Source organism: Syngnathus acus, chromosome 3 (assembly GCF_901709675.1).
Source record: "Syngnathus acus chromosome 3, fSynAcu1.2, whole genome shotgun sequence".
Lineage (NCBI taxonomy): Eukaryota > Metazoa > Chordata > Actinopteri > Syngnathiformes > Syngnathidae > Syngnathus > Syngnathus acus.
Window position 1 is genome coordinate 14,910,568 of NC_051089.1, and position 13,915 is coordinate 14,924,482.

Consider the following 13,915-nt stretch of genomic DNA (forward strand, 5'->3'; position numbering starts at 1 on the left):
GGCAGACCTGGAGTCACTTGGTTATACTGCCGCATTTGGTTATTCATACCCTCCTGATCACAATGGTACTCCGCGAACCCAGTGTGTGTTTCTTCCTCGGGCTCTAAAACTGAGGTGTTTGGCCAAATGGGGGTTTCAGGGACGAAGGGACGTGCCACCTACCGACGCACTATATGTGGCCAGCATTATTTGAACGATGATTCACATAGGCAGGGAGGTCACAGGCCTCAAGACACTGTGAATAGAAGATGGAGAGGAGCATAGAGCATGTGCATGTGTGTGTCTATTCGTGGTTTGTGGAGGAAGGGGCATTTATGTGAAGCTGCTTTATGGAGCATATCCTCTGTAATCTATCAGTGTGGCGGAATGGAGGGTCTTTGTGCTCAGTATGTTGAACTGCCAGTAGCCTGGAAAACTTGAACAATATCAATGCTATTTCCTGACTCAAGACGTCAGGAGTTCAGGCTACTGTCACGGTAGCACTTACAAGAACGACTTGACGTCCAGCCCTCTGTTGCGGATCTGTTCCATCATGTGGTCCCAGCTGCCTGGATTCGACCTGGAGCGTCCGGCCCCTCCTCCTCTGTATCGGGAGGGTCCAGCCGTACTCCCCCGGACCCCTCGTGGGCCCCCACGGTGGCCCCCAGCACCTGGACCTGTGTGCAGTTGGCCCAGGCTCTGTGAGGTGACTGGGGGGTCGTTAGGCCCCGGAGGGGGCTGGTGGGTGAGGGGCTGTTGGAGGCTCTGTTGTCGGACAAGAGGCCGGGGGCGAGCCACAGCTGAGGACGGGATGTGCTCCAGTGTGGAGGTAGTTGAGAGGGAGGCGTCTCCAAAACTGAGCAAAAACACAAGCGACATCTGATCAATAAAACAAGGACAATAGAATTTGTGATGGTAGTCTGAGGGAGAAAAAAACAGATTTAAAAATAAAAAAAACAATGGAAAGAGGTGAGAAAGAGAACAGATGTGACTAATAGTAGGAGTAAATCAAAGCTCAGCTGTGGAATTATTTGGTGGCATGGTGACACTAGAATTGTTTTTTGCAGTGGTTACCTGATTTAGCTACAGTGGACCAGGGCTGGAATGTCCCAAAAAACACAGGTGAGCAGCAACCTATCTTAGCAGCAGCCGACACCCACGACGGATCACCAGAAAATGGCACATAATGACTAACAAATTGACACTTTAGAGCGTTAATGTCATGATCTTATTTCTCTGCCCGTGTTTCCATTGATTTTGATCCTGACAAAGGCAATCAGCCAGGCTCATTAGCACAGTACAAGGAAGATGGCAGATTATTGCATTATTTCGCATGGTTGTTCATCGCTCAGACTTTTTGAACTTTATTAATGTTTTTTCCCCCCCGTCGCTTGTGGTGTTCAGCTGTATTCATTGGATGTCCTCCTTCCTTTGTGACTTTGTCCATCTCTGTGAGTTTAGTTTGTTTCTGTGTCTCTAATTTATTAACGTCAACTTTTTTGTGCTCATAGTCTTCTTTTCTTTCATTTTTAACCAAATTTGGATATTCTTGGAATGTGGGAAGAAGCCAGGCTACCTCGTGAGTCCACACAAGCACGACGAGGACATGCAAATTCCATACAGGTGAGAATTGTGAGGTAGATGTGCTATTCCATAATACTGACAACAAATGATTGATGTTTTTTTTTTTTTTCTTTTCCTTTGTTGGCCATTTTTAATTCGATCCGGGACTTTTATTGGATCAAATTGGACTGTGCCGGTTGTCCCTAACTAAATGTATATTGTATATATGCATAACCTTAAGAGTGTTACTGAAATAAACATAAACTTAAATGAAGTGCTCAATGCACACCTGCACCACTAAAGTTTTTAATCTGTCTCTAATGAGACCTGAATTACTTTGCAATTACGTCTTTCCCTGAAGCTCTGTCCACATTATCACTCCTTTCCTTCTTAAATCTCAGTTAATTCACCTTTTCGACACTTTTGACCTCTCCCTAGTCTCACTCCATTTCTACTCCATCTCAAGTCACTATTCTTTAAATCAGACCAATTACCAGTTGATTACTCTTAATTATAAACGTGCTTCTGCCTCTATCGTCTCCTCTATCATTGTTGTCTGTTCACTTGTAAAGAGGTGTAAACAGCCCTGTCTCGAGCTAATGTGCAGGATTTACTGCTTTGCAGAATTAACTCTGCTTGAACTCTATTGGAAAGCCAGGAGACGAACAGCAAGAGGAGAAAGGGATTGCTGGCTCAACTCATAGTCGACAATCTGCCTGCATTCATGCAATCATTCTTGTTCAATAGACCCTTTTAGAGTTTGTAAACAATGTAGTGTCATTTTGAGGGCGTGGCTTAGCTGGAGGAAAATATCCATCTGTTCATTTGAATATGCAGGTTAGCATATTTCAACAGAGTGTTTACGTAGGAATGGATGGGAATTTTAGTGAAGATGTGAGTAAACTGACTCTACACGTTTGTGTCGTGTGGCCGGCTGCAAGTGCTGCCAAGTCAACGACGTGGCGATTGGTCGTAGGCTTCGGCCATTAGCGCCTATATGGCTTGTCCAGGCAGAATTGGCTCAGCAGAACAATTTCAGCTTCTTACCAGCCAGACACGGGGCTCTGTGTTGCAGTCCGAAAGCTCCGTGCCCGCCACCAAAAGTCACCAACCACCATTGGTATTTACTTTGTCTTCCAGAAGTGCTTCACAAAAAGCACCAACAAAGTCAATTCTTTCTACTCTGTCCCATTATTTGCATTCCGAGTTCACTTTTGTTCTTGCTTGAAAGTCAATTAGGGTGACTTTAAACCTTGAATGATTTTGTAATTAAGAGAAACTGAAGTGTGTGAAAACCAGACAGAGTGAAAAAATACAACAATACAGAGGCAAATAAAGGAGACGTGAAAGGCATTAAATAGAAATATGTCCACATAGAAATACTATAACATTACAAATAACGAAAATGGATTTGTTTAATAATCAAATTTAGTTTTGGGGTAATAGGCTGTTTGCATATGAACATTAGCGAAAGAGATCAGAGTGAGCACAGATCGATACAGCTAAAATGGAATGAAATATGTTCGATTAGGGTCACTTACTCTCTTGGCTGACATCCTGAGGACTTTGCTACTTGACCTGGGAAATTCAAGCCAGTGAGCAAGCTTCTTTTGATTACTTTGCCAATACCTTGCATATTGAAGAGGATTAGATTTATGTACATACTGTATCAGTTTTACATATGGATGTGGGTTCACTGTACCTTATATTGTGGAGACATTCAGGGCTCCTGTATAAAGCTAGTGTTGACTTTTGATGATGTTTGAATACGTGATATAAATAAGTGATTCTGAGGTGCAGCACAAATGAGCGTTCAACATGTTGTCATTATTGCTCACATTGCTGGCCGTAGAATATTAACTGTTGTAATAATGGTGACCACACGCTGGGATTCATAAGGTACATTATGCATATGTGATGAAGTAAAATGTCCAAGCCTGGGCAGTTTCTGCTCCCATGTGAGTAAATGCAAATACAAAAGTGTCAGCACGAAAGAGCACAGGGTTATGAGTCTAAGTAAGACTGCTTGAATGATCCTTTTAATAACTATCCATCCAAAATATAACCTAATCATACTGAATGGCATTGTGATCATCTGCACATTTCACCAATAAAATCTTGTTTGCTGAATGTACCGGTTGTCAAATGCCGAAGAAAGTCGAGATGATTGCAAGTAGATTGGCTTTTAGATAACCAAAATTGCACCTCTCAAAAAACAGTTCTTGCTTTCACCTGATAAATAGAGGAATTAAGTTACATCTGGCTAGATTCACCATATTGAAGAAATGAGTGATGAAATGAGAAATGACCCAATACAATATCTCCCCTGCTGCTTTATGCAGCGGCCGACATGGAATTAAAAACGATGAGCAGATGAGCTATTTTTGAAGATTTCCTCTGAGCCAGTGTTTTCGTTGATAGCCATGAAATTGTCACAGCCTGAACTAAATTAGAGCCCGCAGAGTAACAGTTTGACTTGGCTTGACATCATCTGGTGGAGATAAAGTGCGTTTAACTTTCTACACTCTCACAGGCTTTAACCCACAGTTAATGGAGCATCACTCCCACGCAATCCAAGACAGCTGGCTACCTCCAAACACTTTTCTCCTTTATGCAAATTTAATTCACAAACTCATTAGTTGGAGGTATCCATTGTTCCCACTCGGGATTGGGTACTTGAACAGGTTTTGGTGAATTTAGTAAACAATAAGAAAAAAATGGACAATTATCGTAATCTTTTTGCTTTTACAGTATGTCGACATTTGTGTAAGATACAAAGTACAATTTTCAAAATAAAAGATAGAATAATATTTCATGACAAACACAGGACGGCTGCAGCAAAGACTAACACTGCGCTAAACGCTTTGACATTTCGATGCACAAACCAAAAATGTAAGTAAATGAAGTAACATCAACCAAGTTCTTTTCACCGAGAAATATCATGTGAACATGCTAGTGTAGTTTGGGAAATGAGCTGAAAACACACACATTGAACCAATAAATAAAACCAAGAAGCGCTAACTAACTGAAACTACATTTTACATTTGTAATTCTAACTAAAATGAACTAAAATTACAATGAAATTGTCCTTTGTTTTAATCGTCGTCAAATAATTTCATACCTAAGCTTTAAACAATGATTTTGAATGTATTTATTTTGGTATTACTGTACGGCTAAAGTTCGAACAGGTGTTGGTAACACAACACATTGAGTGACTTTTTGTTCTCGCGCTCTACAAATACTCTTTATATAAAGGAATCAAGCTAATAGTAAATCAAATAAAAATTAAATTAAACATTTTTGAAAAAAACAAAACCAATAAAAACTAACAAACTCGCTTTGCAAAGTGAAGTAAACTGAATATAAATTCCAAAATAAACTAAAAACTAACTTGAAATGAAAATTGCAACGTTTTTATAACCTTGCACTGAACCCACCGCAGACGCTTAACCAACATCGGGTATGAACCAAGGTTAGATCAATAGAATTTCATTTTGGGGAAAAACTCATAAGAACCACAAGCTGAATCAATGGGTCATGTGCCCCTCAGCTTCCACTGCCCCCGAATTTCATTTTGCATGCCCCGCCACCATCACCATGCGGGACTTACTTGCTAAAACGCAGGCCTCCTGCGTGCATGTGGCTCTGGACCGTCTGCCAACGTCCAGCCCTGCTGCCCCCAGTCAGCATGCTTCGAATGCTGTCACTGCGACTGGGCCCTGCCTCAGCCCCAGAGCAAGCACCGACCCCGCTGTCACTGGCCCCCGGCGAGGGTCCAGCTCCGCCCTGCCTACTTTTATCCACAGCCCCACTGAGACGGACAAACACGAGGGAAGGATCAAAAGAGGACACCAACAAAGACAAAAGACGGACGAACGGCATAAGGACAAAGTTGGAGAGCTGTCAGTGTTAGCGTTGAGGTTATCCAAGGCAAAATGCAGCCAAGTGTTCATCAGCCAGTAAAAGTCTACTGACTAGCCACAGTGACTTGGGAAAACACATTATTTTCTTCTATGGGCACTTCAAAGTAGTAACAATTACGCTAGCAAAGAGATATCGGTAATGGCTGTATGTTCTTATTGTTGACAATTTATCAAGACAACGAGCACTTCGGATGAACTAAAACACCTGTGGCGAACTTCATTTGTATCACTTGGAATCAGGCACAATGGGGGTCGCATCATCAAAGTTTTAAGAGGACAACAAATATTAAGAGTCGTTTGCAGTCGACTCCATGAGTCTTGATTTGGTCATATTGGAAGAGTTGATACATAATATTCTGGGATAAAATACCCCATGAAGAGAAGAGCCCCCCCCACTAAAGTTATGCAAACCACAAATTGGAGTAGACAGGACATCAGAACAGAGACCTCCCACAGAGTGAAGACATAACCAGGGCATCCTTTGTGACAACATTTACACAACAAGTACAGATTAAGGGTTAAATAAACAGACTGCAGGTATCCTCTGTTGTGTAACTCTAAGTGTCGTAAAATGCCAGCAGATTTATCCCAAATGCATCCTACGTCAACATCGTAAAATCCCGGCTAATATTAAAATAAGAGTATCAATAAACCATGCTCTCATGAGAATATCACAGGAATTGCACTCTAAAAAACAAAAACACAACGAAATATGTCTGCCATGTTTTTATGTTGCTGAAGGACTTTACAATTTTTTGCAGTTATTTTCTCCACAACTGCTTTAACAAATGTATTCAACTGCTGCATCTTCAGTGCTTTAACACTTTTAATGTTTTACCATTTCCAACGGGAAGGACAAATTCAGATCATTGGACTTCTTTGGTAGCAGTTCTGTCATAATCCTTACATTGTTTGTCTAATATTATATACTACTAGTCAAGCCATGTGTTCATCAAAGCTACGACAGACTGCAGATTTATGCGTTTATTTATTTATTTTTATTTATTTATTATTAATTTGTTAAGTATTGGTTTATAGTATATGGTGCATTTAACTGGTTACTTTGAGAGTCATGCTATGAGTAAAACTATTTCTGTTTTACATTAAGCAGTGGCTTAACAATGCTGTATGTGTATGCAAGTTGTAATGTTACTTAATACAGTTAATAACAGTGTTACAATGGAATATTAATTCAATTTTCATAAATTGATATTGGAGTTTCCTGTTTGTCCAATCTGATTGTGTTCTGCTTTGGAGGTTACACTCCATACTGTAGATGGAAATGGCTCAATGGAGTTTTACGTTTCCTTAAGCCATTAACAATTCTCGGTGTTGACAGTGTGAGTTCTGACGAGTAATGAGCAAAGACAGAGGGACACGAAGAAGATGTGAGAAGGGCAAGATTGGACATGATGCTACATAATCACAAAACAACACCTCTCACGAAGGGAGCACGGAGACCACCCCATGCAAAATAAAACTTTGAAAAGAAGTACAGTGACCAGTCAACCCAACACAGATGCTCACTGACGTATACGTACATATAATAAATATACATGAAGCCAGTTATAAACAGTCGGCAGAGTTGCTAAAAACCTCATGGTAATGCTTCATGGGTTGAAAGTTGTAATGAGCCATGCGGCGCTAAAGACAATCAAATTTACCGTCTTGTATGCAAAAGTTCATTCTCGACTTGCCCATACTTAAACAATGCAATTTTAACATCATTTATAGGATGGATAACCCTTGTTTCCTTTGACCATTATCTGAAAGAAAGCGTAATCTACAGGCAAAATTTGCATAGCAATTGTAATTTCTACCAACAGGAGGGTAATCCTTCCTTCAAAGCAATATTGAGGGAAGGCAGGGTACATTTTTATCAGAAGCTGCATGGCTGGCAGTGCATACAAAACACCACCACACTGTGGACATGCCTGAATGGAAAACATGAGGATTACCATGGATGATGGGAGACTTGGGGTAAAATACAGTATGTACACCAGCCAGCATGAATACAAGTTGAGATGTCCTATTTCCTTCAGGCTAATCGAGGTCTTTTCATATACAATATTCTATTCCATTAGTGGCAAGCTCCAATCGACTATCATGTTCGCGTTACTTCCAGCGCCACACTGATAAAACACATATTGTTTCCTAAAGAACACTGACTGAGACTCACTTGGGTGTGAGGTGAGGGTCACCATAGGGAGCGTAGGGAGACATGTTTAAGAGGAACTCTTTCGGTGGGTAGGAGCTCCACCTCTGTTGCACATTGCTGCTGTCATTGTTATTCCAAAAGTCTCTGTCGAGCTCACTGCAAGCAGAGAATGTGTGAAAGACAGTTAAACAACATAAGACATAGGACACCCAAGCATCATAACAAGGAGAGAAGACAGGTGATTAAATATAAACCACAGTCCAATTTTTAAAAGTGAGCACAAAGTTGTTTTTGTTACATTTTTTAGATATCACTGTGATATAATCAATTATTCACATGATAAAAATAGAGGCTTGCTGCACCAGTTAGAATGCTAAAAGGCGAGCTATTTACTCAGAAACCTGACATAAATCATTTCCATGTGTCTCCCATCTGCAAATTTCCTGTCACCTACTTGATGGCTTTATTTTCCCCTCGACCTCTCACAGACTCTGGAGAACTGGCAGCTTCCACCCCGGGCTTGTTTCTCTTCCCCTGTGGACAGACAAGGTAGAAGATAATGGGGGGGATACTTTTGGATGATATACTACATGTCCAGTTGCTGTTCTGTCAATGGGCCACTTGTTTGCATTGAGTAGTTTTATTGGGTAAAAAATATTGCTCGGGTCATTTACACAGAAAAAAAGAAATAATTAGAAAACATTTTCACTGCAGGTTATAAAAGTAGTACCTATTATTCTTCCAGTAAAATATTACCTGCTTTAGTGGAATTAATATTATTTATCAACAATGATAAATAAAGAAAACAATGGAATAATCAGAAGACGATACAAAGAGGGATTGTTGGAGGTAAGATGTTTTTGTGTTTCAAGTACGTACATGGGACAAACAAACAAACAAACAAACTACAGAAATTTGGCAAAGAGTGGAAGTAAGGTGCTGAAATAGACAAGCCAGGGACAGGCTAGCGGTAGCAGGAGCATGAATGACAAAAGGAGAACCTGATCATGAGGCAGCATGAGACCATCAACACAGATTAGGGAGAAGGCATACACGCAGGCACACAGATAGATTGCTGCAATATTACATTACTTGAAAAACAAAATACAAGAAAAGAGCTAATCAGTGTGCCACTGTGCCGCTCCCAACCCAATATAATGCATCTTTGTTTATAAAGCGCTTTACTTTTGTGAAATGTCCAATGCATCAAGGCATTTTCAGGAATCGAATGACATATTCTCCAAGTACTTCCAGGTCATCTCGTTTGGATTGGAAAGGAAACCAAAAATGGACATGAGTGGGCAGGAGCCAATTGTAGCATAGTACACCATAGACTGTGAGCCAGCCAGTCAATTGTAGAGTGTGTTCAATATAACCATCCACACGCACATTCATGCCTAAGTAGAAATTTGAATTTTCAATGAATTTAACATGCAAATGGTGCAGTGCATGAAGGAGATGCACGGGGGGAACATGCAAACAGGGTGCTGAGATTGAAACCCAAGACTTCTGCACTTGAAGGCAGACGTGCTATCTTTCAGTAAATCAAGCCACTTTCAAAATCAATTTATAATATTCAATGTCTGTATCTATGATTTCTTATGAAGAAAAACATTTGTTGGGGTTTATAGATTTTACCATTGGAGCGGAAATGGACTGAAAAGACAACATGTAATTATACCAAACAAAATAGGACAAAGGCGGAACTGCATTAGCATCATGGAGGCACTGACTAGACGATAGAATGAAAATGGTGACACTTTGACAAGGACATGGAGATCAAAAGATAACAGGACAAATGCAAACCAGACGTTTTCGATATAAAGGGGACAGACAAATGATAACAGAAAAACGATGATCAGCAGGATAAGTACAGATAAGCAATAAGTTTACAATGATACTGATGGCTGATATTAAGGAGTAAGAGGGTGCATATGTTGCCTTATATTTACAGTGGAACTAAAAATGCACAGCCACAGCCATGTTTTGTAATGTGAGCAGCCTTTCAAGCTCATAATTTGCTGAAGCAATTTTTGATTTGATTACATTGGTCAATTGTTTTGGTAAGGGAAGCGAAAGCCTATCCCGGTTGACTTACGCTTGGCATGCAAACAATTTTAGAAGCTATCTTCTCCTAAGTATTCTCAAATTGCCTTCCACAGAAATTCAAAGCGAACAATTTACTGGTATACGTAAGTGCTCAACCCGAAGCCTAATTTTGAGCTATGAGTTGACTGCTCTCACAATGCTATTGAGTTGGTGTTCCACTTTATTCTTTCAGTGCTCAGTGGCAATAATGCTCTTTTCAACATGTTGTAATCTAGCAAATAAATCACGAAAAAGATGAAGGCATTTCTGTCAATTTAACACCAGAATTTGAACTAATGCTCAGACCGGAGGAGTATTGGTTTGCATGGAATGGAATCTCAACTCCAAGTTGCAGTCAGGTTAATTAGAATGTGACTGTTGATATATAACTGACAAGGTGTGCGATGACTCTCACCACAGTCGGTTGCGAGAGGACAGGAAATGGATGCATGGATATGAACTGATGACGATTGTTGGAGATGCGACCTTTCTGACATTTCTGTACACCTGTGTGACACTGATAAAAGGTGATGATGACACGTATTGGATGGTGACACTGAATGGTTTCAGTCCTCTTCACTTCAATTCTATATTGTTCCTCTGACTGTCAGTTTCTCACACAACCCTTGTTGAGTCTTAAGCTATAACGTAAGAACTGGGTCACCTTTTTTATCATGAGTATCTGTACACTTATTACAAAAGAAGGGTATACGTACACATATATATATATATATATATATGTGTACACACACACATACGGATATACGTATATACACACACACACACATTTACATAAATTGTCAAAATTACTCCAAAATCAGTGCAAAACTAAAACAGTATGATGAAGTCTGGCATTTTACAGCAGTATTTAGACTATTTGTGTCCCCGGTTCAAACCACCAGACAAAGCAAAAATGACATGATGCGACTCGAACTGTATAGGTAGAATCACATTTGCTCCAACAGCAGAGCCGATTGCTCCGAGCGATTCTTATTAGCATATGAATCATTAGTATGGTGCTGGAGGTTTGAGGCAAGCAGCCACGACACACAAAGCTCGTGGCCCACAAAGCCCTGATGACAGAGCGCAGTAAAGTTTCCGATTGTGCTTGCTGTCAGGGACAAATATGCAAACCTTTCTTTGGCTCCGGTGCCTTGTACTCTGCATGAACAACATGAAGTAAACACTCACTGAACACATTCTGTCCAAGGTCACAGAATGGAGAAAGCAAAAAGCGTGACTGCCCACATGAGTGCAGTTTACTTTCAATGGCCAAATGTTACGGGCTAGAACATGGCAGGCTGCAAAATGTTGAATGTGTTTGTCATTAAAGCCATCTGCTTTCAGTTCTATAAACTTATAATACTGATGTCATGCTGTACTTTTTAAACTTTCCTACTGACCAATAAATAAGAAAAAGAAGGGAGAACGGTCTCCATATTTATTTATCATCAGAAGGGGTATATGAGCCGTTCTTTGTCTGGCCCTTCACCTAGAACCCTTTGCCATGGGTGACCCAGCCAGGGGCATAAAGCCCCAGACAACTTGTCTCCTTGGATCATTAGGACATGCAAACCCCTCCACCACGATAAGGAGGGATTGTTCTTATTATTATTATTCCAATCATTGTGGTGTACATTGTATTCTTGTTCATTTTTCTTCTGCTCGGCTGCTCTTAGTGTACTTGAACTCGCCCTTTAATACAACACTCCCCAGACAGATATTCAACTTCACCACTGGATGCTGGATTAACGATGTCGAGACACAGCAGTCAGTCTCAAAACCAACTTTCCACAAGTGTGCCCGCTGAGTCCTCTCCTGTATAGGCAGTACACACATGACACCAGACAATGCCGTCATTAAATTTGAAAACCACCATGTTAATTGGTCTCATCTCTGATGGAGACTAGACAGCATACAAGAGATGAGGTCATAGTTTGGTGGGGTGGTGTGTGGATAACAATTTACCGTATTTTCCGTACTATAAGGCGCACCGGATTATAAGGCGCACCTTTAATGCATGGCCCATTTTAAAACTTAGTCCATATATAAGGCGCACCGGATTATAAGGCGCACCTTCAATGAATGTCCCATTTTAAAACTTTGTCCATATATAAGATATAAACATTTGGCCCGTGGGCCGGACTTTGGACACGCCTGCTGTAGTGGCTCAATATTGGTCCATATGTAAGGCGCACCTGATAATAAGGCGCACTGTCGGCTTTTGAGAAAATTGGAGGTTTTTAATTGCGCCTTATAGTGCGGAAAATACGGTACAACTCATTGTGGGTTTAGTGAGCAGGAAATATGGTGCCCATCTTCAAGTTTCTGGGGATACACATAAACTCAGACTTTCAATTTAGCTTAAACATGTCAGCAGTGGTAAATGATGAATGCCAATATTCTCAATAAAGGCAGCATGGTAGATACTGGTTAAGGCACATGTCATTTGTATTCGAAGCATCAACATCAATAAAAAGGGACAGAAGTGCCACAGGGTATGAATTACTAAGATCTCAAATAGTGAGCTTTAAATTGTGTGTTCTCTCGAACAGATTGTGTGCGCTGTTGCGCGTGATTTACTAAGACTGTGATCTTTTGCAAGGGTTCCAAATAGCAGGTGCCAAATTGCATGTTTTCGTCACGCTAGCAGATTGCAGATTGTGCCTGATGTTGACGACGAGACAAAAAGTGGTGAAAACTGCCTTATTTATAAGAGGGTTTAGCCTTGATGGTTTTCACCATGGAACATTTGGAAGAGCACTGTAAGCGTAAAATGAAGTTTGAAGTGATGGAATTGGATGTGTTAGTGGAAGAGACTGACTTTGTAAGAGAGGAAAAATGCTCACACTTTTGTGTATTCTGCATGGAGTGTGTGTGAGTTTGATTTTGTTACAATAATTGCTGATCTTTAAGTGCCCAAAAAAGTTGGCTATCTATTGCACATTTACTTAAAATATGTCCAGGTCTCATTGGCATTTATTATTATTATTATGCAGCATCTGGAAAATTATGTTCTCTGAAATGATCCAGATATGTGGAAATCCAGAATTGAAAGGACTTTTTTTTGGTCATAAGGGTCAAGGCATGCCACCTTCTTGTGTCAAGTCCAAGTTAGCCCTCACATCGTTCAGAATCTCCAAAATTACGGTATTGACGATATTTTTAAAACAATTTGTATTGGCATTTCAAAAATGTTTAAACAAGTGGAAAAGTCCCATTATTAATGGTATGTATGCTCTCATAGACGCTCTTGGATTGGAATGGTTAACTGACACAGCAGCTGATGGATTAGAGAAGCATACTTAGTTACTTACCAGTTTACGCTGACACCATGTGCAGACGCCACATAGAGCTACCAGCCAAAGGGCACATACTAGGAATGCCAAAGACACCAGGAATACACTGAGAGACACTGAACCTAAGTGGGAGAGACAGAGGAAGGTGGACACACAAAGAGGAGAAAAATCAATTGAGGTTCCAGTTAAAACATCTTAGCTTTGTGTTTGCTGAATTGAAGGGCTGACACAAGGGTGACAGAACTCCATGCTGTAGAAATACATAATGCCAATTGGGAGCCAAGCCCTCTGATGCTCTGACCTGGATTCCCTTTCGATTCATCATCATCTGCTAGTTGTTATCAGCGAGAGTAAGAAGTGTTAAAAAGAACTGTTTCGTGCTCGTGCTCTGTGTATAAATAGACGATGTGCACGTGTCAGGAAGAGATCATATCAAGGGGCCACAAGCCATGCAATTACTCGCTTCCGTTTTTTCTCGCAGCTACTCGATGTTGTAAATCCTCCAGCAACTTGGTTGCCGCCTCGCTAGATGAAAATATCTTCTGTATTCCTTTTAATTAGACACTCACCACTGCAAACAATGAGCTCACAAGTGTCAAATTCCTTCCACCTGCAAAATTAAGCAAACCGATGAATCACTCTTTTATCCCCTCCAAATCTTTTTTTTTTTTTTCTGCCTCATGAACACTAATGAATATTTTAAGATGAAGAGAGAGTAGATTTAGGCAAACATTTTTAGCAAAATAAGAATAAAAAAAATCTCTCCTTGCCCACATACCACACATAAAATTCACACATAAAATTCCACATATCTAAAATATAATTTACCTTTTTGGATATGTTATGGTCTGGGCGGGTTGAGGACCCAATTGCAGGGAAGCACGGATGCAAGCCAGGTGTGTACT

At 40.5% G+C, this 13,915-nt stretch overlaps 1 protein-coding gene across 2 annotated transcripts in view; it reads right to left on the reverse strand.

The window, feature by feature from the left end:
* The window catches only part of LOC119120210 (synaptotagmin-7-like), a 66,457-nt gene that overhangs the window by 21,545 nt on the left and 30,997 nt on the right, over window positions 1-13,915 (reverse strand). The window contains exons 2-6 of one of the 2 annotated variants that reach the window (XM_037246881.1): window positions 13,029-13,132; window positions 8,078-8,157; window positions 7,645-7,779; window positions 5,153-5,353; window positions 488-835 (exon numbers count right to left, since the gene is read on the reverse strand). In XM_037246881.1, the coding sequence (XP_037102776.1) occupies window positions 488-835; window positions 5,153-5,353; window positions 7,645-7,779; window positions 8,078-8,157; window positions 13,029-13,132 (868 nt within the window). The remainder of the gene's footprint in view (window positions 1-487; window positions 836-5,152; window positions 5,354-7,644; window positions 7,780-8,077; window positions 8,158-13,028; window positions 13,133-13,915) is intronic. The other variant, XM_037246882.1, reaches the window with a different exon arrangement.